The 25,308-nt window shown below is 32.3% G+C and overlaps 1 protein-coding gene across 1 annotated transcript in view; it reads left to right on the forward strand.

Annotated features, from left to right (window-relative positions):
* The window catches only part of PolG2 (DNA polymerase subunit gamma-2, mitochondrial), a 96,812-nt gene extending 75,956 nt beyond the window's left edge, over nt 1-20,856 (forward strand). Inside the window, exon 8 of the mRNA XM_076449234.1 lies at nt 375-20,856. Within this exon, the coding sequence (XP_076305349.1) occupies nt 375-431 (57 nt within the window). The 3' untranslated portion in view covers nt 432-20,856. The remainder of the gene's footprint in view (nt 1-374) is intronic.
* Nucleotides 20,857-25,308: the final 4,452 nt, after the last annotated feature.

Below are 25,308 nucleotides of genomic sequence, written 5' to 3' on the forward strand. Positions count from 1 at the left end.
AGGTAAAGTAAGGGATGAAATTTCCTGAGTAAGAACAGATAGATGGAAGAAAGAAGAGAAGGAAACTTTAAGTGACTAACTGATTTATTATGAATGAAGCATCATCTACACTATTAAATTTCATTATCAAGTCTGTTAAGGCTTGACCCAACAGTTTCCATTTAGACTTGATTTTCCTTTACTTCTTGAAGTCGTAAAAAGTCTTCTGCTTGGAAGATGGTGTTAATGCTGATTCTAATTAGGTAGAAAATGTCAGATGTTACTGATATATGTTTTTGTAAGTAGCAAAATGGAAGAGTATCAACAAATTTATGTAATTACTGGGAGATTTATTAAGCATGTTTAAATAACCTTGAATGTTTTTCTGCTTTTAGGAGCAAGTACACGTGAAAGAAATGAAGACTAAACTTCTTTATTACTTGCAGATGTAATGAAAAACTCTCCTAGTTCATTATAATGTATATATTAAAATGTCTTGTTTTGCAAAAAGAGAAAAAAACGTTTTAATTTTAATTATCTAATGGTATAACATGTATATTAAACAGATGTTTTGTTTCCGAGTCTCTCTCTCTCTCTCTTTTGTTTTTTGTATTAAAGACAGTTTTATTTTCTTATGTATCAGAACCTGTAGATATCTGAACATGTGATGGGAAATTTTATCCTCCTCAGAAGCTAATATTATCTATCTAAGGGTATGTCTCTTTGATGTAAGATGAAATTCTAAGTAACCCTCCCATATATATAAAGCTCGCATCAGTACAGTGGTTCTCAAATGTTTCAGGCTTGCATACCACTTTTGTTTATTTTTTAAAAATTACAAACCAAGACTTAATTTAAAAAATAAAAACCTTGCAACAGAAATTCATATTCTTAACACTTACCTGTTATTGCAAAGGATGATTATTTATGTGGCATGATTGAAGAACATGTAGCACTATATTTATTAATATGAAGGAAAGAAAATACTGGTGAGTCTATACAAGTAAAAGGTGAGTCTCTAAATAAGGTATGTGGAAAGCTTATATAGAGGATATTAGAAATTTTATGATTTTTTTTTTATATTAACAATGTCATGTACCATTAGTGGTATGAGTACCATAGTTTGAGCATTCCTGCAGTATTACAACTAAAATTTCAGAGAAAAATTTAGCCCTTTGTTTCAATCAGTTTAATTTCATGCCATATTTTCCATTTACAAAATTATTTTATTGGCTGGTAATATTTTAAGTACATTACCTTTATTCATTACTCAATTTATATTTGCTTTCACTGTTTCAAATATAGTAAATTGCAAAAGGATGAGACCATACTGAAACTATACTTTTTTATATGGTATTTCTGTAATGCTCTGAAAATTGGGGCATTTTAGTTTTATATTACTTTCATAATGTTGAAAGTAACCACAAATGTGTTTCTCATTTACAGAGAATAATTCTTTATGTGAACTTCTTTGTAAAACATCAAAGAATTATATAGGTGACAAGTGAGTAAAAGTACTAAAACTAATCAGAATTATAATGTAAAATTTACCAAAGTGGATTGTCCCTTATAAATAATACTAAAAAATATAAAATAAACGAAAATTTCTACTAATGTAAAGGATTAACCATGGAATGCAGTAGTACAAATAAAAACTGAAATAAGAAAAAGTAAGAAAACTTCATCCTTTCTTTCTATCAGTTCATTCTCAATTTACCAAACACCCCACTGAGCTTGCTTAAGTGGAGCCCATCTCTAACATAAAGCTTACCATTACCCTGAAAACTATCCTGCCTGTCCAGCCAGTCAATTTACTTTGCTAAGTATATGCTATTTCTTTCACGCTGTGGTTTCTTGCTACGTAATGCATTCCCACACAAAAGGTCACACATCTGTTTTTATCCTTAAACATCAGAAGGAATTCTTTATTCTTTAAAGCATCTCTTATATTTACACTTTTCAACACTCTCCTTTATGCATTACAGAAGGAGAATATTACATGGTACAAGCAATCAAATAAGTTTTATTAAATTTATAATCATTATCTTTTATATCATACTTAGTCTAGGGTGGAAAACAACATAGGCAACTACTTAATAATACAGTATCTGGTAATCCTTCTGTTATTTTGCAGTTTCTACCCAATTCGATTTAAGAATATTACACTGTGTATTATACATTTGGATTACTTTTACAGGCCTGACATGAACTGCTGGTTAGGACAACAACTCTTAATCAGTAGGTTATGGCATCAAAACTCAGCACAAAATATACTCATTCTCTAGACAGTGGGAACATTATAATGTGATGGCCAGTCTCTCTGACTGTTGACAAATAGTAGCTTAAGAGTTGTAATTGAGTTCTGCCAGCCAGTTTCCTTTATTTTAGTTGGTATTTTTAATTAGGAGTGGTGACATAGCCTTACTAACTTTGTTAAACTATTTTTATTCACATAACAAGCTTTAAAAACAGAAATTTTGTTTGGATAATTTTTACCAGTGTGACAAATTTCAGAGTTTGAACTTTAAATTCATTTATTTTACCCACGAACCTAGCATAAGGGGTAAAGTTTCATTTGGATTATTTGTACATATACTTTTAAAAGTCTTCTTAGGTAGAAGATCTATCTGCATTATATTCTTAACAAGTTTGGAAAACAGAAGCTCCAATTACTTCTAAACAGATATAATTTTTTAGGCATAAGTACAAATATCATTTGTACTGTTAATACATGTGTAACAGCCTTGTAAGTATTACAAGTTCCATTTCATTATTTGTAACTAAGTAACAGGTTTGTTACATTGAAATTCTGTTTAAGTTATTTACATTTGCATAGCAGGCATGTGAAGAGAAGTTTCTATCATTTATACAGATAGAAATTCCACTATACTACACTATAAAAACATTAAGAGGTGATATCTTCATTTGGGGTAGTTGTATATGTTTACATTTTATAGTAATATCACATTGCAGTAACCTCACATGCACAGTTTCTGTGGAAAATAAACAGATTGAGAATGGTTGTTCCTACATCAAAAAAATTGTTCCAAACTACAGTTAGCCTTGAATATATCATGGAATGTTTTCCAGTTCTAGGTCTAAGAACATAGTATGTAAATATTTGACTGACCCTTTACAAATTGAAAGGCATGCTTAAGCTATTGGCTTTTACTGACCAAAAATAGTTTCATTTACTTTGAAATTTAATTTATAAATGAATAATGACATGGGTATTAGGTCTTTTTTAATCTTCAGTTAAGTTCATTTTTCTATTAAATCATTTGCTCTTCTTTAATATTTTTTACATTTATTTCATGTTCTACATCTTTTCATGCATCGACATACAAATGATTTTCACTATTATTTTAGGTTACACACCTGTGTTAATATCATCAGACATTAATATTACTGTAGATTTTTGTTTTGGCTTAATTTAAGCAATATTATCTGTGTAACCTAATTTCAAACTTTCCATTTGTCTATATGTATTGATATGGCTGAATATTTTTGTTTTACTTTTAAGTAAGCAATATTAGTATGAAATTTTCCATACTCTACATTTGTCAATAGCATAAATTTCAAAGTGCATAGGCTATGAGTCTAGCAGTATAAGTAGTATGTTAATCCTGAAGAAAAAGCCATGGGGATGAAATATTAAGTGAAATATATATATAATCTTAGTTATTTTGAAATACAGTACACAAATTAGTCATGACACAGGATGGACATTGTAATCACAGGTCTTTTTTTAGTCTCAGTCAGCTTCACTTTTCAAATGTTTTCATTTAATTATGCTTTTTTTACATTTGTTTATGTTCTGTATCTTTCTTTATGAATTTAAAAATGATTTCACTATAATTTTACAATTTACACATAACATCACATTAGATGTTGGTATTACTGTCTGCATAACCTCGCTTTATACTTTCCATTTCTTGAGAGAACAAACTTACAAATGTATAGTTGCTATGCATTGTACATATAGCAGTATAGTAGCGTAACACTTGTTAATAAGTTGAAAATGAAACACTGAGTGAAGTAAATATAACCTTGTTCTGGAATTTATGGTTAAATTTTTCATCATACAAAATTTCTACAAAATAGATTCTATTAATTTGCTGGGACTATCAGCACTCTGTAATATGATTTAATAATATATACAACTTGTAGAAAATTATTCTTAATGGTATTTGTACTTTTCTTTTTACTTTAAGATTTTTAGGAAGCTCATTAAGTTGTTGAAAAGAGTACAGAAAAAGGCTACAAGGACAGATTAAGATCTCTGAAATTATTTTTCTTGAAATAAGAAGAGTTAGATGGGATATGACTGAGGTTTTAAGATTACTTAGGGAATTGATAATGTTAATCTATAAACCTTTTTTGTACTTCACGTTAAGAATGGTAGAACTATGTAACAGAAATATGAATTTTGGCAGGGTAAGTCATCTTCAACTAATACAGCTTATTTTACAAATAGGGTAGTTGGCCTTTGGAATGGATTGCCTTCAAATGTTATGGATGCAACTAATTTAAAGGAATACTTGATAGATATTTGAATAATAATGCTGGTCCTTAATATTTTATCTTTTAAGTTTTGTTTATAGGATGAGGGAATCAATGAGTCTGTTGTTGTTCTTATATTATACCCATGTACATCTATATTTTTAAAGCATTCAGTTGATAAAATATGGAAAAATATCATGCTCAAATAATTCCTTTCTCCTTTTCTACAAGATATCAGTTATATTGTGAAAGAAATTTTAACTATCAAAACAGCAATAAGTAATCCACAATAATATAAATAATAATATATATTAATATTTAAATGTACATACAGGTTTTCAAGTCAAATGTATAGCACATTAAATGTAGTTTCTGGGAGTCTTGCAGTCTTTTTCAATGAATCAATCATAAGTCCAGTCTTGGGAAACAAACTTCACTATGTAGTCTTAAAACTGCTTAGTTAGGCCTGAGTCTGATTTCAGAGAAGCAACTCAACTGTATAACCTAAGAACTGGGTAGTTAGACTTAAGTCCAATTTTAGAAAAAGGAAAAATGATTGTGTAAAGTAAATTTGCATAGGTAGATCTAAGACCTCTATTATCAGGGAAAGTGAAGTATTTTGTACAGGTGGTTAATAAGCTGGATGAGTTTGTTGTTAACTGTGGGTAGCAGAAATAAAACCTTCTGTCTCATCTCAAAATGTTGATCCTTGATCTTTTTATTATATGGGTAATTATTATTGCCTTTGTGTATTTAGCTTCACAAGTAAAACTGTTTTGATAGGTCTGGTTCAATATTCCTTTAAGGTCCTCTGTAATGCTCTGTTTATTTTATATTTTGCATGACTTTCTTTTGGGCATTGTCCTAAAGTTTCTGCAGAGAAGAGCCCTTATTACAGGTTTTCTTTCATTCCCATAAATCTACATTTGATATGTCATTCTTTGGTACTTTTAAGGTCTTGATGCCTTGCTTTATTTTCTTCTACTGAGCTCTTATAGTGACTGAAGATACCTCATTAGTCTTTTTTTCTGTTTAGTTTCTCCAAATTTCTACTACCTGGCATTTTTTCAAATCACCAAGTTTGTATACTGGTGCCTTGATATACATGGCTTTAAAGTCTCCTACATAGTGTAGCATATCCTCCTTTATTTTTGCTATGTGAAACTTTTTCAGTGTACCATCAATTATCACACACAGATATATCTTGCCTATGATTTGGTTATCACTGCACCCAATATCTCATGAGACTTTCACTTTCTTGTTTTTGACTTATTCTTCATATACTAACACATTCTGATTTGGTATTACCTCTTGATGTTTGTTACATGCTTCAGTAACTACTGGCACTATTAATCCATTTGCTAACTTGAGCTCATTAATCACATATTGATAAACCATTAAAATGGTACTTCCTTCTTGTGTTGAACTTAAAGTGTTTTTTTCTGGCAGCTGTATCCATAATGACAGTCACTTTCAGTATTTCTAACCAGCACCATCTTTGTAGGTAGCTCCGCTTGCTTTATGTTGAAGTTTCTTCTATCGTTTGCTGATGATAAAATTGCACTCCTTTTCAATGTGCCCTATTTGTAAACAAACGTAGCATCGATTCTTCCATTTGTCCATTCATCTCCTGTCACCTTTGTAGACTCCTGCTTTTGATCAACCACCACTGATTTCAATTTTAACAGGATAATCATGGACTTGTCAGTTATATTCCCTCCATGGGATTCCATAGACTTTTCTGCCAGCTTAATATTATGTTGATGTTTTTTAATGCTCTCTCCATTAGGAACAGTAACATATCAGTTGAACTGTTCACTTATTATAGGTCTGCCATACCCTCAAAACTATTTTTAAACTTGATCATGTGTCTCTCTGGTGAAGTGTGACTGTGAATGTGTGACACATTGAAATACACTTTCTTCAGTAGCAGGTTGACTTCTGAACTTCTTGACAAAGATTAACAAAAAACTTCTTTTGTAAGTTTATATCATTTCAATAAGGCCAATTTTAATTTGTTATAGTTCATGATATCTTATGATGCATATATTTGTTTATCTTTTCTTTTGAGAAGTGGCCTTAGACAGACTGCCCAGTTGTTTTACTTTGGGTAAATCTTTCATATTTCTTCAGGAAAGTATGAATGTTGTATTTTTGTTCATCATATCAGCTTGATTCAGCTGGTCCTGACTCCATCGTTGTTTTAGGGTCCTTCTTTCTTTTGGGTGAGCTTGGTAATCTCAGTTTGTGCTTTTATTCTGTCCATTTCCAGTTTCTCCTTTCTCAATTTGTTTTTATTTTTTCTCTTTCTATATTTGGTCTTTCCTTTTCATTTTTCAGTCTTTCTTTATTCTTTTAGTGTTTCTTTCTCTCTTCTCTGACTACACTCTTCTCTTTTTATCCATTTATCAAAATCTGTTGACACTGGTATCTAGGATGTTTGTAATCTCTGCACTATTTTTGCCACTTCTACATGTGTGCTTATATAGGCCTACATATTCTTGCTGTCATTCACTCTTTGTTTTTGTTTTTTTTTCTGCTGTTTACCACTGTATAATCCTAACTGGTTCACCAAATGTCAAGATTTCATGTATATGATTCTTTACAGTAGGTGTGTGTGACTTGTTGCCAATATATTCAAAGGACAGTACACAGTACACAAGTTTTAAAATATATGTACAAAAATTTTTTACACTATAGGATATCAGTGTTGTATCTAAAACTCTAAATAATTCTCTTTTCCTGTCAAAAGTTCACACAGGATAATTCAATTAATTTAAAATCCAGTTGGCAAGATGAATTATTTTTCTCTATCATGTTTATTACTGTATAATTTGTGACAGGTTAATTAACATTACTCCATGTGATACCACAGTTGTATCTAGAACTTTAAATAATTTTCTCCTTTTCTTCAAAGTTCACACAGACAAGTTCAATTACCGTAGAACACCCTTTGACAAGACAAATGTTGTTATTATCTCTGTCAAACCTTGAAATTCACTTTAAGATATCACCCGTTACAACTAATCATTCACACAGCAGCCAACTTCATGTTTTTTAAGGTTTCTTCTTTTTATGGCTTCTTGTATCTTCACACATTTATGTTATGTGACAGAATAATATAGAAATCTCTACAAGGAACAATATTACATATAACTAGGAAAGCTCTGAAGCTTCACATAAGATGATATTAACAATATTGTTAAAGCCTAATACAACAATCGAACTACATGAACAGCGTATGTCTCTTACCAAGATATGTAACAAAATTCTTCAGAACTGTTACTCTTAAAATAATTAACTTTTAACATTTATTAAGAAAAGTAAAAAATCATTATACATTAAACCAGTAAATTAAATAATAACTCTTACATTAAACAGTGTTGTATATCCAATAATATTACACTACCCTCAATATCCCAAACAGTATTAAACTGTAGTTTTGATAAATGATATTTTAACTTTATATTTGTGTGGTTAACATGTGCCTCGTTCACTTGAATATTCAAAATTTTTTCAATATAATATACTGAGCGTTTTGTATATATTTGTTAATAAACAAGCATTGTTCATTCTTTCTACAAAAGTACAAACATGATAAATTGTTAAGTAAGATGATAGATGTGGTTTCTCTGGTAAAAGAAAAGCATGACAAATATATATTACACTATTAATAAAAAAGGAATTACTATCTAATTCATACCTACTGAGATTAAGAACAGTTTAAAGAAAAAGTAACACATTCAAGTGAATGAGGTCACCTATTCAATCAGTGAAATAACTAAGTAAAGTAACTCATGATGTTAAATGGTAGTTCTTCATATGTTTAACCAGCAAATATATGAACAAGTTTAAACCAATTACATTAATAACAACAACAAAACTATGTTTTGCTAAAAAACAAGACCAAAGAAGGTTACTTTTTATATCTTATAATCAGATTTCCATTAATAAATTTCATTACTTCCACAAGCTTGTATAGATGCTTTATTCAAATTTCTAATAAATACATAAACCTGTGACAAACCACCTCTAAGTAATATATATGCAAATAAATAAGCTCAAGATATTAACATTTTCCAACACTAAAAATGCTTCACTCTACATGGAGTTTTTTTTTGCTTGCATTAGCTTGAGGCTTCCACCTAGATTCACGGGTTTGTATGTAATGTTGCATTTTTTGCATCTGAGAAATCTCCACTAATAAGAGTGTGACATACCTCCCTAGAACAGCTAACTCCCTCCACTGATTCTTCAATCAACACTTCAAAATTAAGCAAAAAAAAAAACACCAAAAATGAACGAAGGGCAAGAAATGTGAGAAAAGTGAATCAAGTCTTATACAAAACAGACAACTCCTGGAATGTGTCATTTGACTTATGATAGGAGAAGAGTCACCACCATTTTCACCTCAAGTTGAGTGAGATGGAACAGGAATTTATCATCCAAAGAGAACTGAGTGAGGACTCGTGCTAGCTTATCCTGCACAAATCCAATGCGAAATCATCCAGGAACTCAAAATCCAAGTAGCAACAGGATGGGGAAAAGCCTACTGAATAGGTGACCTGTACTAAATAACACCACTACTCCAGTGGCTTAGGACTGGTACGTGAAAAGAACGCCCATACTCCACTAAAGGAAAAAAGGGGTAAAACCATGTTGGGAGCCTGGAGGAATGCATAACCATAAAACTGCTATGGGTGATTACAAAACTATATTTTTAAAAGCAGGCCAGCATTTACTTCTAAACTAAGCAAAGAAGATGGGCAGGTATCCACAGAATGCTTTACTCAGTCTCTTAGGGGGTATGTTCTGGATTAGGCCTTATACAAGAGAATGAGCATCATGATAATACCTAGAGCAGAGTTGTGGAACACCCCATCTCCTGAGTGAATGCTGTATTAGACCATGATGGGCATACATTGTGCAGATTTTGATTAAGTGTATCCTTGCAAGCCACATTTACCAATAAATGGAATCCAGTAATGCATGAGAGAGCTCTGTAAATTACAAGTAAAAAAAAAAAAACTTCCCCAGTCAGAGACAGCATGAGTTGTGGAGAACAGTGACCAGAGTTTGTCCACAGTCCAATGAAAAGGAAATGGTCAAATGATGGAGTTAATTTGTGATAAGGATGTGAGGGGTTGTCCACACACCAGCTCAAACAATCTCTTTCAATAAATGATAGAAGTGAATAGCCATAAAATGTATAAAGTAAAGAAATTGATGACGGAACACTTGGAATTGACAACATGAATCTCCAGCCAATGAAGAAGATACTAATGGATGAGCTAATGAATTCATTTAGAAAAGGAAAAGGAAGAAAGAACAGAGTGAAAAAAAAAATCTGAAAGAATAATAAGATCAGACTGGGAACCATAAAAGGGAGAAATGGAAGCCAAATAGCAAAGGTGCTCACAGGCATGACGGAGTTGAATAAGATCTGAGCAAGAAGACAGATGCAAATATGCAGCCCCTCATATGACACAGATGGATGAAGGAAAAGTGTGATCAAGATGAAACATAACATAGGAGTGATGAAAAATTATGCATGAAGAATTGGTAGCAAACATGTTGGAAGATTAACAACCAAAGGCAAAAGTATGAAGAAGTATGCTTCAAGACAGAAGTGATATAAAAAGAAGGAGCAGAAGGGTTCCAGGAATATAGGGTAAGGGTATGAAAAATAAATTTAAGGTCCCAGTCAGGTAGACTAGAAGGACAGGATGGGAGACAGAAGTGAAATGAATGAAAGAGCATTATAACATAGAGGAGGGAAAAATCTGAAGATAACAGGAAAACTAGAATGCAATAAAAAGAGCCATCTGGAAACCAGCAAAATCAAAGTCTATAAGCCCTGGTTAAATACTCCACTGTAGTTCACAGACAGATGGGGAATAGAACCAGAAAAGGTTAAACATAAAGAAGTGTTCAATAGCAAAATTTATACCACTTCTGCTGATTCATTGTGATAGTAACGAGCAAAAAAAAAACAGGAAAGGAAGTTACACATGAAAAAATTCTGAAACATCCTGCAAAAAAAACAATGGACAAATCCACCACATGAAGTCGAAGCAACAACACAGTTAGATAAAAGAGTGAAATACAAGGCTGAAGAAAAGAATGACATAAAGAAAAAGAAATATTATAGACAGTTCAACAGAGAAAACAATGATTGATCTATCAGTAGAAAGCCATCAACAGGATCTGAAAGGAAGGTCTTGAATGACAGGTAAGAATACAAAGAATAGAAGGATAAACCTAAAGAAAGAGGTTAGACGACAACTAATGTCATTCCCATGCTGCACAATGTAATATACTTTAAAGATTTCCATGCATAATGATGCTCACCCACAAAGTGGTAGCCAGGAAAAAATGTCTCGTGCAAATTCATTAAAAAGAGAATAATTTCATGTTACTTTCATTGTAATGACCACCTCCTTCTAGTACCATGGAAAGCCTTTTACAATTCCAGATCTGAAATGTATAGTTGTTCTGGAAGTGGCCAGTATACCAGATGACATTAATGTTGTTGCTATAATGTCTGTGGCTGCAAATGTAATAATTCTGGATGCAGAAGGAGCACATTTTGAACGGTTGCTGTGATTGACATGATACTTTTGTAATATGTTACAACTGTGGCATTTGTATTCACTTGATATCCTGTGCAGTTCCAAATTCCTATGCACTTTGTGTGAGATATGATGTTCTATACTGTGGAGCTTGCTTTATAATTACAGTGTATAATAAATTTAGAAACATATTTTTCTGTGAAAATTAAATTTTATACATACATTTATACAAGTACACCATATAATTCTCATTGCCTTTAGTTAACACAGGCAAAATTACTGTGATAAAGTTTCAAAATATTTTAAATAACTGCTCTTTCAGTGACAATTCCCCTATAAAGCAAAAGGTAACTGTGATCAAACTTTTCATACTGCAAATGAATTACTTTACACACTACATTATAATATTTAGTTTTTCTTATCCATGACCTCTAAATTTAGTTCTTCTACATTAAAATGAACATTTTTCCTCCTAACTAAAATATAATAATATTCAAAATTAACAAGAATTTTAATAATTTCATGAAGCAACAGTATAATTAGGGCTACTACATAATACACTTCTGGTATTGTTTGTCAAATCTCCCAGTAATTATGGCTTCACAATAATCTACCAAAATTTTCCAAATACATTTGTTAGTTTGAAATTAAGTACAAAGCCACAAAATGGGCATCTGTGTTCTGCCCAACATAGGTATCAAAATCTGGTTTCTATTGTGTGTTGTAAGTCTACAGACATAAGATAAGCCACTAGGAAGCTGTAATATGCTCCCAAATATAGTACATACTCTAATCTTTATAAACAAAGATTCAAATTTGCCTTATCGCCACAAGTGATATGCACCAAGACTTTTGTAATACTGTGGTCAAAATGACTCTTTGGTGACAACAATGTTAGTGTCCATGTAATCTCTAATTGAACATTTGTTGTAATGCTTGCTATCTTTACAATTGTAATCATTTTACAGATACTGTCAAAGCCACTAGTAGTGAGTTAGTTTTAGCACTTGCAATATAAAAAAGTTGCACTATTTCAGGACAAAGATTTGCACTCGGAATTTCAAGATTTCATCAAAAACAAAAATGAGTAATTTTGAATATCAAGTGTAATGGTAGTCATAATTGGTTTTGTATTTCTAAACATTTTTGTTTGTGCATGTAAATAAATCTCAAAAATCACAAAACTTAGCTTCTTGGTCATTCTATTCTAAAAATTATGTTTAAAGATACTAAAACGGAATTAAAATTGGAGACAATTTATACCTTAGTTTGGTATTTTATGGTACAAAACAACTAGGCTATCTGTGCATACACCTTAGAAATGGTGAAAATTAATAAGACGTATCAAAATGAAACAGTTCTAGTAAGTATACATGATCATTCACAATATATATTGAACTAGCTGTATAAAAGCAAAAACATTTGGATTTGTTACCATATATATGACATATCCTAAGTTTTGGATAAAATTTTATAAAAGAAAAACCATTTTCAGAAAAAGTATGGTGACAAATATATTTAGTGTTACTCTCATTACTCGAGCTTCTTCGTGTTTTTTAAAAACAATAGTGGAAGTTATAGGTAGCTTTGTTTCAACAAGGACTGCATAAAAAAACAATAGTTCTTGCACTCAATCTATCCTCTTCACTCTAGCATTTTCTGAAGTATAATTTCTTAAAATTGCAAGTACATAAATGAATAATTTATGTACTGCTTTCTAAACAATATATTACTTGAAGAATTTAACAATATTTGTAAGAGTTTTTAAACAAAATTATGATTAGATCTTATAAACTGAATTATTTTCACTTATCACAGGATGATCAATATATTTTGAGCTAATTGGGGATTGAGTTATTACTAGCTTTCTTCTTTTATCAGCTTTCCTAAAATTATAATGTGTGATTTTCTGAAGTTCAGTGGTAAACTGTTGCCCTGTTTTACACTGATAAAAATTGAGTATTTTGCCTAGGTATTAATAAGCTTCAAATTATTTATTCATGTGAGTAATTCTGTTCTGTTAAAAACCTATTTTGATAACATAATCAACTGAGGGGAGCCATCAGGCAATTCAGAGTCATAATTGATCATTTTTGCTCCAGTTGCATCTGTTCCCACTCAAACACATAATATAAACATAAATTTTAGTGGTTGTGTTGTTTTGCAGATAGAAAAAGATTTCATTCTTGTGTTTGTGCTACTACTAGCACCTCTTTTAATCATGTTGAATACTGACAGCTATTAGGGGGGGCCATTCTATGTTCTGTTTATGTTTCTGGGGTGCCACATGGACAATGTTCCCTCTAATTTTATTTTGTACGGGCAGATTACAAACTCCTCTGAACACTACTTTTATGTTCAGCATCTTTTTCAGCAACTGTTGATGCTTGTACTCCTATCTTACAAATAGACATAGCATAGTGCCAATTGTAGACTTATGTCATCTACATGAAACTGTTACTGACTGACTGATTTGTGAGCAACCTATTTTTTCATGTGTTCCATCTCCTATAATGTTGTATGGGCATGCATGCATGCAGCTTAGTAAGAATACTACTGTTTGCTAGTACACTAACTTTTACCAGAAAGAGGAGGCATCCGGACCATGAGAAACAAATTGGATAATGTGCCTATGGTCTGTGCAGCTCTAGGAATACCAGGGAAATTGTTAGGAGCAGAACTGTTGCACAACACTTCTCTCAACTCCAGCTTGTCAAGTATCTGAAAGGGTTATGAGGCAAAATATAAGAGGCAGTAGGTGTTTGTCCCACCTCCATGTAGGATGGATCTGGAAGATCCCCATACTATACATACCTAAATGCTAAAAGGCATGCAAGTGAGGTCTTTGAATTTGACTGTAAATTGTACATTTTAAAATGATGTAAAATTAGATGTTATTTTTTTCAAGAACCATTTTGTCTTTTCTTTTCATACTGTTATTCCTTCACAAGTAACTACTCACTTAAACTTGCATGTTTCATTTAATGTGACTTAATAAATGTTTTCCTTATGAAAGCATACAACATACAGACACTTAAAATGTTAAGTGCTTTCAATGCAAAACTGATAGGGGTACAATGTTTATCACAACATTTCACCACCTATAGGTATACACAACTATCAGTAGTAACATAAAATAAATGAAAATAACCCACTGCACCATTGAAAGGAATATAACAGTAAATGCATACTTTCAGTATTAACTTTGTTCTAGTGTAAAATCAGTAATTTTATTGTGGTATCATGGAATATTTCATATATTTATCTTTTATTTTGTATATCTTCATATGTCTTACAGCTTTCTATATGCAGAAAAAGAACATTTTCTATGTCAATCCATAATAACATTCACTACACATGTGTGATTAGTCTGCTGTATGAACTTTTTATTTTTTATTCCCATATGTCTAATTTTCAATGCATAAGTATAACTACCTTACACAATGCAGGCTTGTTTTGTACTTTCATAAGAGTACAGTTATAGATGTCTGCCACGAAACATTCTTCACGGCAATACAATGTGTACGAAGTGTGTTCATTAAACAGTGATGTCGAGAAAACCCACTTCTGGAGAAAAATATATATGTTTGGGTTGAGAACATTTTTTTATGTAGAGGGGCCAAAAATGCTTTGACCTTCTTTGGTCATCATCAGGTTTACAAAGAAAGAGGTAACTGACCAGAAGCTGACCACATGTTTTAAAGGGGTTGTGTGACTGAGTGTTGGAATGTAGAGAGCGTACTTAGATGTATGAATGTATAATTTTACATTATTTATTTTATTATTATTTATATTATTTTTAATATAGGTATAAAGGTGTTCTTTTGTATTGGTTTATTTTGGGCTTCAGTTATTGTATAAGTAAGGCTTCTTTAATTTTGCATTTGTTTATGTTTATTTCTTAGTATTTGAGTGTTTTCTATGGTTATGTTATGTTTATTTGACTTGCAGTGTTTGAAAATGTGTGAAGGTGACTTTTTATGTTCTTTGAATCTGGTTTCCATTTTTCCACTTGTTTCTCCAATATAGAAGTCGTGGCAGTTATCACATTGTATTTTATAAATAAGGTTGGTGTGGTGTTTGTCAGTATAGTTTTTACATAGTGTAGACCTCAGTTTTGTGCTTGGTAAATACATAGCATAGGTATTCTCCAAATATGTAATATGAGCCAGATGATTTATCAAAGACTCTTTTAATTTTAAGTCTAATCTTAATCAACTTAATCATAAAGCCTTAATGGCCATTTTTTGATGTTATATCCCTCTTTACAGAAGTTCCAACTACTGAAGCTTGCAAGATAGCCTTGTAACACTATATATCTGAGACCCAAACTCATCAAAAGACATTCCCAGCAACCCTCAGAATTCACCACGATGAAGACAAACTTCATGTTCAATAACCACAACTATATACAAACAAATGGCCTAAACATGGGCAACCCAGTATCACCAGTTCTAGCCAATATTTTTATGACACAAGTGGAAACACAAGCAATTAACACAGCATTACATCCACTACTATACTGGTACAGATATGCACACAACACAATTACAGGATTCAGATCTACAGAACACACACTTAATTTTTTCAATCACATTAATTCTATATATCCCAACATTAACTTCACATGTGAACAGGAAGAAAGCAATCAAATATCATTTCTTAACCTCAAAACTGATACACAATTTAAAACAGAAATCCACCAAAAAATCACTCAAACTGGACTATACATTCCTTAAAACTCAGCACATGAAACAAAACAAAAACTCAACATACTGAGAAACCAAATAAACACAGCCATAAAACTATGCTCACCAGCTAAAATTAATGATGAATTAGACAAAATAAAACAATACTTCATCAACATCAATAAGTGTCCTCCATAAACCGTAGAAAACATTATACACACACACCAAGACAGTAAGCCAAATCAACCAATAAAAATAAATATAACTCAAGTCACAAAACCATATACTGCTGCATGCCCATTGTTCAACTAATATGTCCACAACTGTTTAAAACAACATACTGGGTAGTGAATACCCTTCAGTCCACTTGGTGAAGTAACTAATAGGAAGAAATTCTGGTTACCAAGTTTAATTTCAATGGTGATCCAGTGATATACAGGACTATTCTTAGGACAAAATAACCTACAAGTTGATAATGGATTTTTCCCTGGCACAGGAAGTATATTACTTATGTCATCCATAAATCATTTCATGGATGTGGCCAATAGAAACATCTCAAATTGATTGTAATGCAAGAAATTCCCTTGCATACGTGATATGTGTACATCATGTAACATTCATAAAATCTTGAATCTTGGAGTTTTCAGGACCACTAGCGACACTATAGTTTACACAAGAAGCTTTTTGTGTGGATGGGTTGGTAATGGGGTGAAATATAACATTCCTTTCCATACTACTAATTGATTAAACAAATGTGTGTGTACATAGTCTAAACAGGTCATGCCTCACCTTATGGCATGGCATGAAATGCCAAAGCAAAGTGTACATCTTTGAACTGCTCTACTCATCAATTTATTTTTAGTCATATTCATACTCATCAATTAGCATGCAGAATCTTTCCTACTTGCCTGGTTCACTGTTATGGTCAACACATTTTTGCTTTTATGGTAGCATCATGTCCAAAACCCATGAATTTGCTGTCAATGCTGGTGAGAAATTGCATCTGTATATCCATATTGTAGGCTCAATCAGTGTTGTACAGTGTACTTGTATTCCTATAATTTCATAATCCAACATAAGCCAGTATCTTTCAGCTCTCTTAAAGTTTGTAAACAACCAAGATGATAATTAAGTATTTATAGTAAGGTTGTAGTAACAATATACAAATTTTTGCTATGGGTGAAAGCATATGCGATCATCTACATTAACTGGATAAACATCAGTTCCCATCAAGAAGATCTAGAATAGAAACATGGAAACTATCAACATAGAAATAATCCTTCTTGTGGCTTACTTAAAAATGGTAACAGGTTAGCGAACAAAACAGGATAAAACTCGTTAGTAATTAATATCTTGTTAAAAATTACTGATTAATACTTAAGTTATTATGTAAGCTGTATTTTCAACAAGTAATTCAGAAATGTAGGTTACTGTTAAGTTACAGCATTTTGTCATTCATACTCTCAACTGACCGTTCTTATAACTGAGTGTTGTAAAATAAAAACACTATGTTTCGAAGTAATAATTTAATAACATATTACCAAGTAGACTGCATACTTACTTATCCTATGTAATAATTCATTTAGTATGATTAATCAACAGAATCACAAGTTACAACTAACATGTAAGGCACAGAAAATACTGTTGGATAAAAACAGTGCATTCTGGTTTGTTGTAAATGGTAATTTAGACAAACAAATTATAACTAGCAAATCACACACACAGATATATATGTATAATTTTTTAAGTAAAATAAATTAGTTATTATAACTTATAAATACAAAGACTGACAGATAGTGAATATATCACTGCTACTTCAGTCTTATGACATACTAGTCAATAAGATGAGTAAATGTAATTACATTTACAGCCCTATAGAAGAATATGTGATTAAATGGGTATGGGTATAAGTAATCCTGCTCTTATTTGATAAACCTACAACCATCAAAGAAAACATCAATTATTTCTTTTACATTTATGAACACACATTCTTATGCTCTATAATCTCTTTTAACTTCATACCTTGATCTCCAAACCTTTAAACATATTTTAATAACCATAGCTAAAATCAAAATAATCAGAAGAACATGAAGCCACCAGTATGGATTACAGTCAGTTCTTGAAAGAGAACCAAATGTGGTATGTTATTGAAGTTTATGGTTATGCCTTTATCATACAAATGTTTTATAAGATTCTGAACCATTTATTTCACAGTTATAGTATAAAATATGGGAAATACTTTTTTCAGAAAAAGGCAACAATGAGATTTGTATTTTATCTTATTTAACTTTGGAAATAAATAATAGTAGCCAAACACAACAGTAAAATTAATAACAGGTTTTTCTGTGTACATGGATGTTTAATAAGTGTAAACAGAAGATCAGAAAAATACAATGGTAATTCAGTAAGTTGAGCCAAATTATAAAATTCAAAAAACAACACAAAACAGAATGCTAAAGTAATAACATGACATAATGTTCAGGAACAACAAGGGGCCTGTTGGTCCATCTGGGCTGTCTCATCCTCTAAAGTAAACTAAAACTATTAAATTTTTAAAAAAATCTTAAAGCTAGCCTTTATCATTCATATTGTTATAAAGCTTTCTCTTGAACTCACTTAAACTTCCTGCCTTCACAACATCTGAAGGCAATCCATTCCTAAGGCCAACCACCCTGTTAGAAAAATGAAGCTGTCTTAGCTGACAATGACTCCCACCCTGCCAAAAGTTTTATGTGTGTTCCCTAGTCCTACCATTCTCACCATTAAGTACCAAAGATGATACATCAACAATATAAATTCCAGTAACAATCTTAAATACCTCAATCAGATCCCTTCTAATTCTCCTTTTTTCAAGTGAAAACAATTTTAGAGATATTAGCTTTTACTTGTATGACATCCCCTCCAGCCCAAGGACCATTCTAGTCGCCATCCTCTAAACCCTTTGCAACAATTCAATGTCCTTCCAAAGGTATAGAACAAAGTACTCCAAGTGTGACTTACACAATGAAATTATAAACTCTTTAGTCCTGTATTCAATATAATTTCTATAGACACAACCTAAAGTCTTATCTGTCATATCACTAGGAACAGAACATTTCTTGGATGGCTTAAGAAACTAATCAACCATTACCCCAAGTTCTTTTTCTGTCATAACATATTAAAGGTTATTCCCATCCAAATTATATTTACAGTTTAAATTATTATAACCCACCTGCATTTATTATAACTAAATCTATCTTCTATTTATTCATCCAGCTCACTAAATTATGGAAATCTTTTTGTAAAGCAGCAGTAGCCTCCTCATAGCCAGAAACACTAGAAACCTTAATACCATCAGTAACTTTAATTTATTGACAGTTCCTTCAACTATATTATTAATGCAAGGTCCCAAAGACTGAGCCCTGAGGGTACCCCACTTCATAATAGGTAATGCTTGTTGCATCTCCTCACAATTTAGTTTTCTGTAATTGTACAACCAAAATATCATTATTTCTTATCTCTATATGCAGCAAAACATCAAACTTAATATAGCAATGATCACTTGTACCTGGTTTTTTCTCAATTTCTACTCTCTCAATCATTTATTTATTAGAAGTTAACAATAAATTCAAAAACACAAGAAAAATAATATTATCAAAGTGTTAAAAAGAACTTTTATTTGTAATGTTTCAGGCAGTAGTTTTTTTGTCATTGTTTGTGTAAGGTTTACTATTTCCTAATTGTAAACATTTAGCTAAGAAAAGCTCATTATACTACTTTAAATATGTTTACATACTTAATAAACTTAAGTGTAAGTTCACAACTGTATTTATTGGTTTGCAGAATAAACATATATTGTATTATGTATATGTCATTCCCTTTAAGCAGTCTGAATTAATACTGTTATGGTTTTGCAAACGTAACATATAAAATAATGTTCACTAGTTTAAACTTGGAAGATAAATTAATGAAAAAATATGATAATAAACACCAGTGTATTTTCTTTTACCAATTAAAGAAGCTTTGGTGAAAAAGTGAAATCTCTGGTATTTTCAGAATTCAAGTGATATTCTCCTAAGCTTTACAAAAGAGGTATGTTTAATAACAGAAGATTTATAAAGATATTTACTGAGAAATAATTATGTATTTTCTGAATAAATGAGTTGGTAAAAAGCAAAGACACAGAACATATAGTAAACATAAGCATGTGACAGTTACAGTTTAAGGAAAGAGACAACACAAAAAACTCAACAGTAAGATATCTCATGGTTTGGGCACAAAAATTTTCTTTTTGCCTACTCTGTGCTCTGTTCTTACAACAAAATTTTCTCCCTTTTACCTAACTTAACTAACTTCACTGCCTTAACTTTTTCTAATTTTTTTAACTTATTTTGTTGGTTACCAAAATTGTATCCAGAACTTTAAATGCTTGCTTCTCTTTTTTTGGTCAAAAGTCCATACAGGGTGACTCAGTTACTTTACACCCAATTGATAAGACAGATTATTTTTCCTATCTCTATTGTTAAAATAAAGCTGTGAAAAACACTATTAAAATCACACATTTAGGCTAATCACACACACTCAAGTCAGCTAACTTCATGTTTTCTTCAACTAACTAACTTTTTTTGACTGAACTTCACCTGACTTGCATTCACCCATATTTATACATTTTATAACTGAGGCTTAGAACTTTCTACAGACTTGAGAAACACTCTGATGTAACAATACTTACATAGCTTGAAAAACTTAGAGGTTTTTAAAAAGATTATGTCAACAACACTACAATAATTGATATATGCACAAAACTTCTTGCTATTACTCAGTTATGTATCAAGATTTGTCATAACTGTTATTTATAAAATAATTAACTTTTAATTCTTCTTACAAACACTAAATATTTGTTCAGTATTAAACCATTAAATAATAACTATTAAGCTATACAGCTGCACATCCAACACTTATATATTCATAATTTATGAAAGTGAAAATAGCATAGCATCTCAACTCAATCCAGAAACATGAAAGAAGCTTTTTTTTTTCAGCCCTAACAAGAGCTTTCATATGTTCTTTTGCAAGTATGGATATAAAAACATGCACCACAACATAGATATTAAAATTGTAAAAATAAAAAAAAATATTTAATACTCTTTGTTAATAATTCTATTAATTTTAGTTTGATATATCCTTTAACCTTTAAGAATGTTTTTTTATATATTGATACTACTAAGTGTAATATTAGTCAACTTGATGATCACCTCAAATTACAAAATATTTAAGTTTTGGTTAACAGAATATTTCCAAGAAATTACTTTTGTACAATAAATAAATGTGGAGAGAATCTCATTCAGTTATTACATTTTTGTGTTTCAAAGTTAATACAAAAAAACTTTAACATGTATACTCTTCAAAAAAAGAAACACTAAAGGGATATTTTTTTATTTTAAAGAGAAATATATGTAATAACGTTACAAGCTCAGAGTATGTGATGTAACACGTGTTAAGGCACTGACTGTCAGACCAAAATGACAATAAAAGTTGTGCACTTTGAAAACGGAGGAAAACATCGGATTTTTCGCCAAAACGCATTCGTGTCCAATAAATGTGTTTGAGAGATCTGCATGTTCTGCAAGTGCAACATGTGCAAAATCACTATAAAAGTGATGGGTTCTCGGTTTCCATAGCTCAGTGTTAAGCCACCGACACACAATAGAGTTACACCAAGACTGACTGAAGCACAATGCAACAACACAATTGGTCGCTTGGAAGCAGGAGAATCTTGATCAGATGTTGCCAGAGCTGTGAATGTCCACCAAAGCACCATCACAAGGCTATGGAATTGTCACAAACAACATGGATCAACTCGTCCACGATCTGGCAGACCTCGTGTGACCACGCCCACACAAGATCGCTACATCCGGTTACGTCACCTTCAGGATAGGACCACCACTGCGACGTCTACTGCCTCAACCATACCAGGGCTGCGTAGGATTTCCGATCAGACCGTCCGCAACCGTCTACGAGATTCTTAGGCCCCATGTGCAACCCATCATGGTGAACATCAACGACGTTTTTTCAACATGGCAACGCCCGTCCTCACACAGCTCGACTCACCACTGTCTTCTTGAGACACCACAACATCAACGTTCTTCCCTGGCCCTCCAGATCACTAGATTTAAACCCCATCAAACATCTTTGGGACGAGTTAGACCGACGTCTGCGAAGGCGACAACCTCAACCAAGGACTCTACCTCAGCTTGCAGCAGCTTTGCAGGCTGAGTGGACAGCCATTTCACAGGATGTGATTCGTCATCTCATCGCTTCCATGGGCAGGAGATGCCAAGCAGTTATTGATGCTTACGGGGGGCATACTCGTTATTGACGTTAAACTTCAACTAGTGAGCGTGGACTTCGCCTTTGCAGACTTTGGATGTTCAGCTGTGAATGTGCAAAGTTTCACACATGTCATACAGAACTACCTGGAATAAATTTATATGCAAAAAATGGCTCGTTTGGGTTGAGAAAATATTTTACATAGAAGAGCGAACAACGTTTCGACCTTCTTCGGTCATCGTCAGGTTCACAAATTCTCAACAAGTGGGTTTCTCGACATCACTGATTACCTGGAATAAACTTGTTAACAATTTGTCTCAAATTTTGCCTTTTGCGTTTCTTTTTTTGAAAAGTATATATGGAATCCCACAGAGAGGATATAACTGGCAAGTTTAAGAATAACCAGTTAAGTTGAAATGAGTGGTGGCTGACCAGAAATATGATGCCATCAAAGCTGACAAGAATTCAATGGATAAAAGGGAGAAGAAATACGATATTTATTAAGAAATGAGGCACATTCAAATGAGTGAGAGTCTAGCACCAACAAGAAAAGAGTTACTATTATCATGGATGCAGCTGCCAGAAGAAACAAAATAGAGACAACCCATCAGATTCACCACCAGAAGGGAGTGCTTTTTCCATGATTTAACAGTGCTTGATTGATGGTCAAATGAAGTTAGCAAATGGATCAACAGTGATTACAGTGTTTGGAGCATGTGATAAACATTGAGATATGATAACAGACTACAAAATTCCCTAAGGTGAGGGCTAGGTTGAGGATTAGAGAAAAAAGTTCCTATGAGACACTGGGTGCAGTAGTACAACAGGAAGAACCATTCTAGTACCTGATGCTCACATGATGGGCAAGGTATGTCTGTGTGTGTTAACACATGGGACAGTGAAAACGTTTCCCAAAGCAAAAATAAAGGCAGATACTCCATACTACATGGAAAACCTTGAAGGGATGTGTATCAAGACACCAACATATGACTTGGTGATTTCAAGCATGCCAGGTAGTAGGAATTTGGAGGAATCATAAAGTGAGGAGACTGATCAGGCATCTCCAGTTTTCACAAGAGCTCAAGAAAAGAAAAGCAAACAATCAGGGTATCAAACCCCTGAAAGTCTCAAAAGGTGACATCATGAATGTTGGTCTGCTGGTACTGATGGAAGTGCATAAGAAAGACCCTTCACTACAGACTTTAAAGCAGTGCCTGAGAAAAAGTTAAGCACAACACAAAGGGGAAAGAGACTTACCAAAAAAGAGAGCCAGAATGGAGTGCTATACCATATTTATCTAAATACATCAAATTCAGTCATGAGCATTCTATGAGAAGTCCAAAGATTTACATTTCAAGGTCAGACAGAAGGTCTTAGTTCTGCTACCAAAAGCCAACAACAAACTCACCCTACACTGAAAACAACCTTCTAAGCTACAGAAACTGGGCAATAAATTAAAGATATATGAGAAGACCAAGAACAATCTGTTGAAGAGGTACTTTAAGAGTAAAAAAGACATAACAGGTGCAGCTATTGAGACACAGATAGATATGGCAGGTGTGACTGTTATAGAATAAGAACCTCAAGACAATGACTTTGTTTAGAAGATAAAAGACTTACTAGGCCTAAGACTGTTGGATGAAAATAAGATGTACAAGGAGGTCAACATCATTGAAGAAATGACTGGCAAGAAGAAAGATGAGGTACAAGATCTTCTGTGCCTGTGTACAGATAGCTTTGGCAAGATAGACATCATGCAACACATCAAAACACAGGTAAGGGATTTTGTCAAGGTGAAGCCCTAACAGGTGTCCTATGCAAAGAGAAACCAAAAAAGGAGCTGGAAATGTTGGTGCAGACCATATGAGGAGACTTTCTATATAAACTGAAGATAGTTTCTGTATACAGAACAAAAAATATTTTAAATATTTTTAGTTTTCATAATAAGAGCATTACAAGTTAATTATATTAAAAATTATAGATATGACAAGTCTTATTACATAACTTGGTACAAACTGTACTTTCTGTATGTAATTTAACTGCTGTAATGAGAATTTATAATATTGCTGATGTCATCCTACTCAAAGATTCTAAGTCTTTCTTGTTGTTTAATATTGTTGTTACTAGAAAGCTAGATATTTCAAGATCTTTTCTGTCACATTTTACAAATACCTGCAGATTCAGAAAGGAAATAAGTAAATTAGTGAAAGAAAAGTATGTCAATGAAAGTGAAGTTAGATTGTTAGTTTAGCCATAACAGGCAATTTCTAAAGTGGGTATCACAGTTTGATTCTAAGAGCAGATATAAAGAATAATAACTTGTCTTATTAAAAGGTGTTCTAAATTGATAACGTATTTTGGAAAAACATGGAACCTATTGGTCCATTTTGACTGTTCCATCATCTAAATTAAAACTGTTAATAAATAAATTTTAAAAAAATCTTGAAGCTAGCCCTTATCATTCACATGCTTACCAAGTTTTCTCTTAACTCATTTAAATTTACTGCTTTCACAACATCTAAAGGGCAACCACCCTGTTAGAAAAATAAAACTGCCTTAGCTGACGATGACTTCTTTCCTGCCAAAACTTATATACGTTCCCCAGTCCTATTATTCTCACTATTAAGGAAGAAAAGCAATGATACATCAACACTGCCAAATCTTTTTACAATCTTAAACAACCCAAACAGATGCCCTCTAATCCTTCTTTTTTCAAGAGAAAGCAATTCCGAGATATTAATTTCTCCTTGTATGACAACTCTTCCAGCCCAAGGACAATTCTAGTAACCCTCCTTTGAACCCTTTCCAACAATTTAATATCTTTCCTAAGGTAGGAAGCCCAAGACTGAAAATAATACTCCAAAAGTGGTTTAACCAGTGACCTATACAATAACATTATAACCTATTTTGACTTGTATTTAATATTTCTATAAATTCAACCTAAAATCCTATTTGCCTACCACTAGCACCAGCACACTATTTGGATGGATTTAAAGTCTGATCAATTATTATACCAAGATCCCTTTCTTTCATGACACTGTTAAGGTTATGCCCATCAAAATTATACTTATAATTCAAATTATGATAATGCACATGCATTTGGACATTTACATAAAAAAGAATGATTTAAAGTTCTAGATACATCTGTGTTAATCCACAGGGTAACATAAGTGAAGAAATAATTCATCTCGACTATTGGGTTGTAAAGTAATTAAACCAAACTATGTGGTCTTTTGATCAAAAAGAGAATTATTTAA

Source organism: Tachypleus tridentatus, chromosome 8 (genome assembly GCF_004210375.1).
Source record: "Tachypleus tridentatus isolate NWPU-2018 chromosome 8, ASM421037v1, whole genome shotgun sequence".
In the NCBI taxonomy this organism is placed as follows: Eukaryota; Metazoa; Arthropoda; class Merostomata; order Xiphosura; family Limulidae; genus Tachypleus; species Tachypleus tridentatus.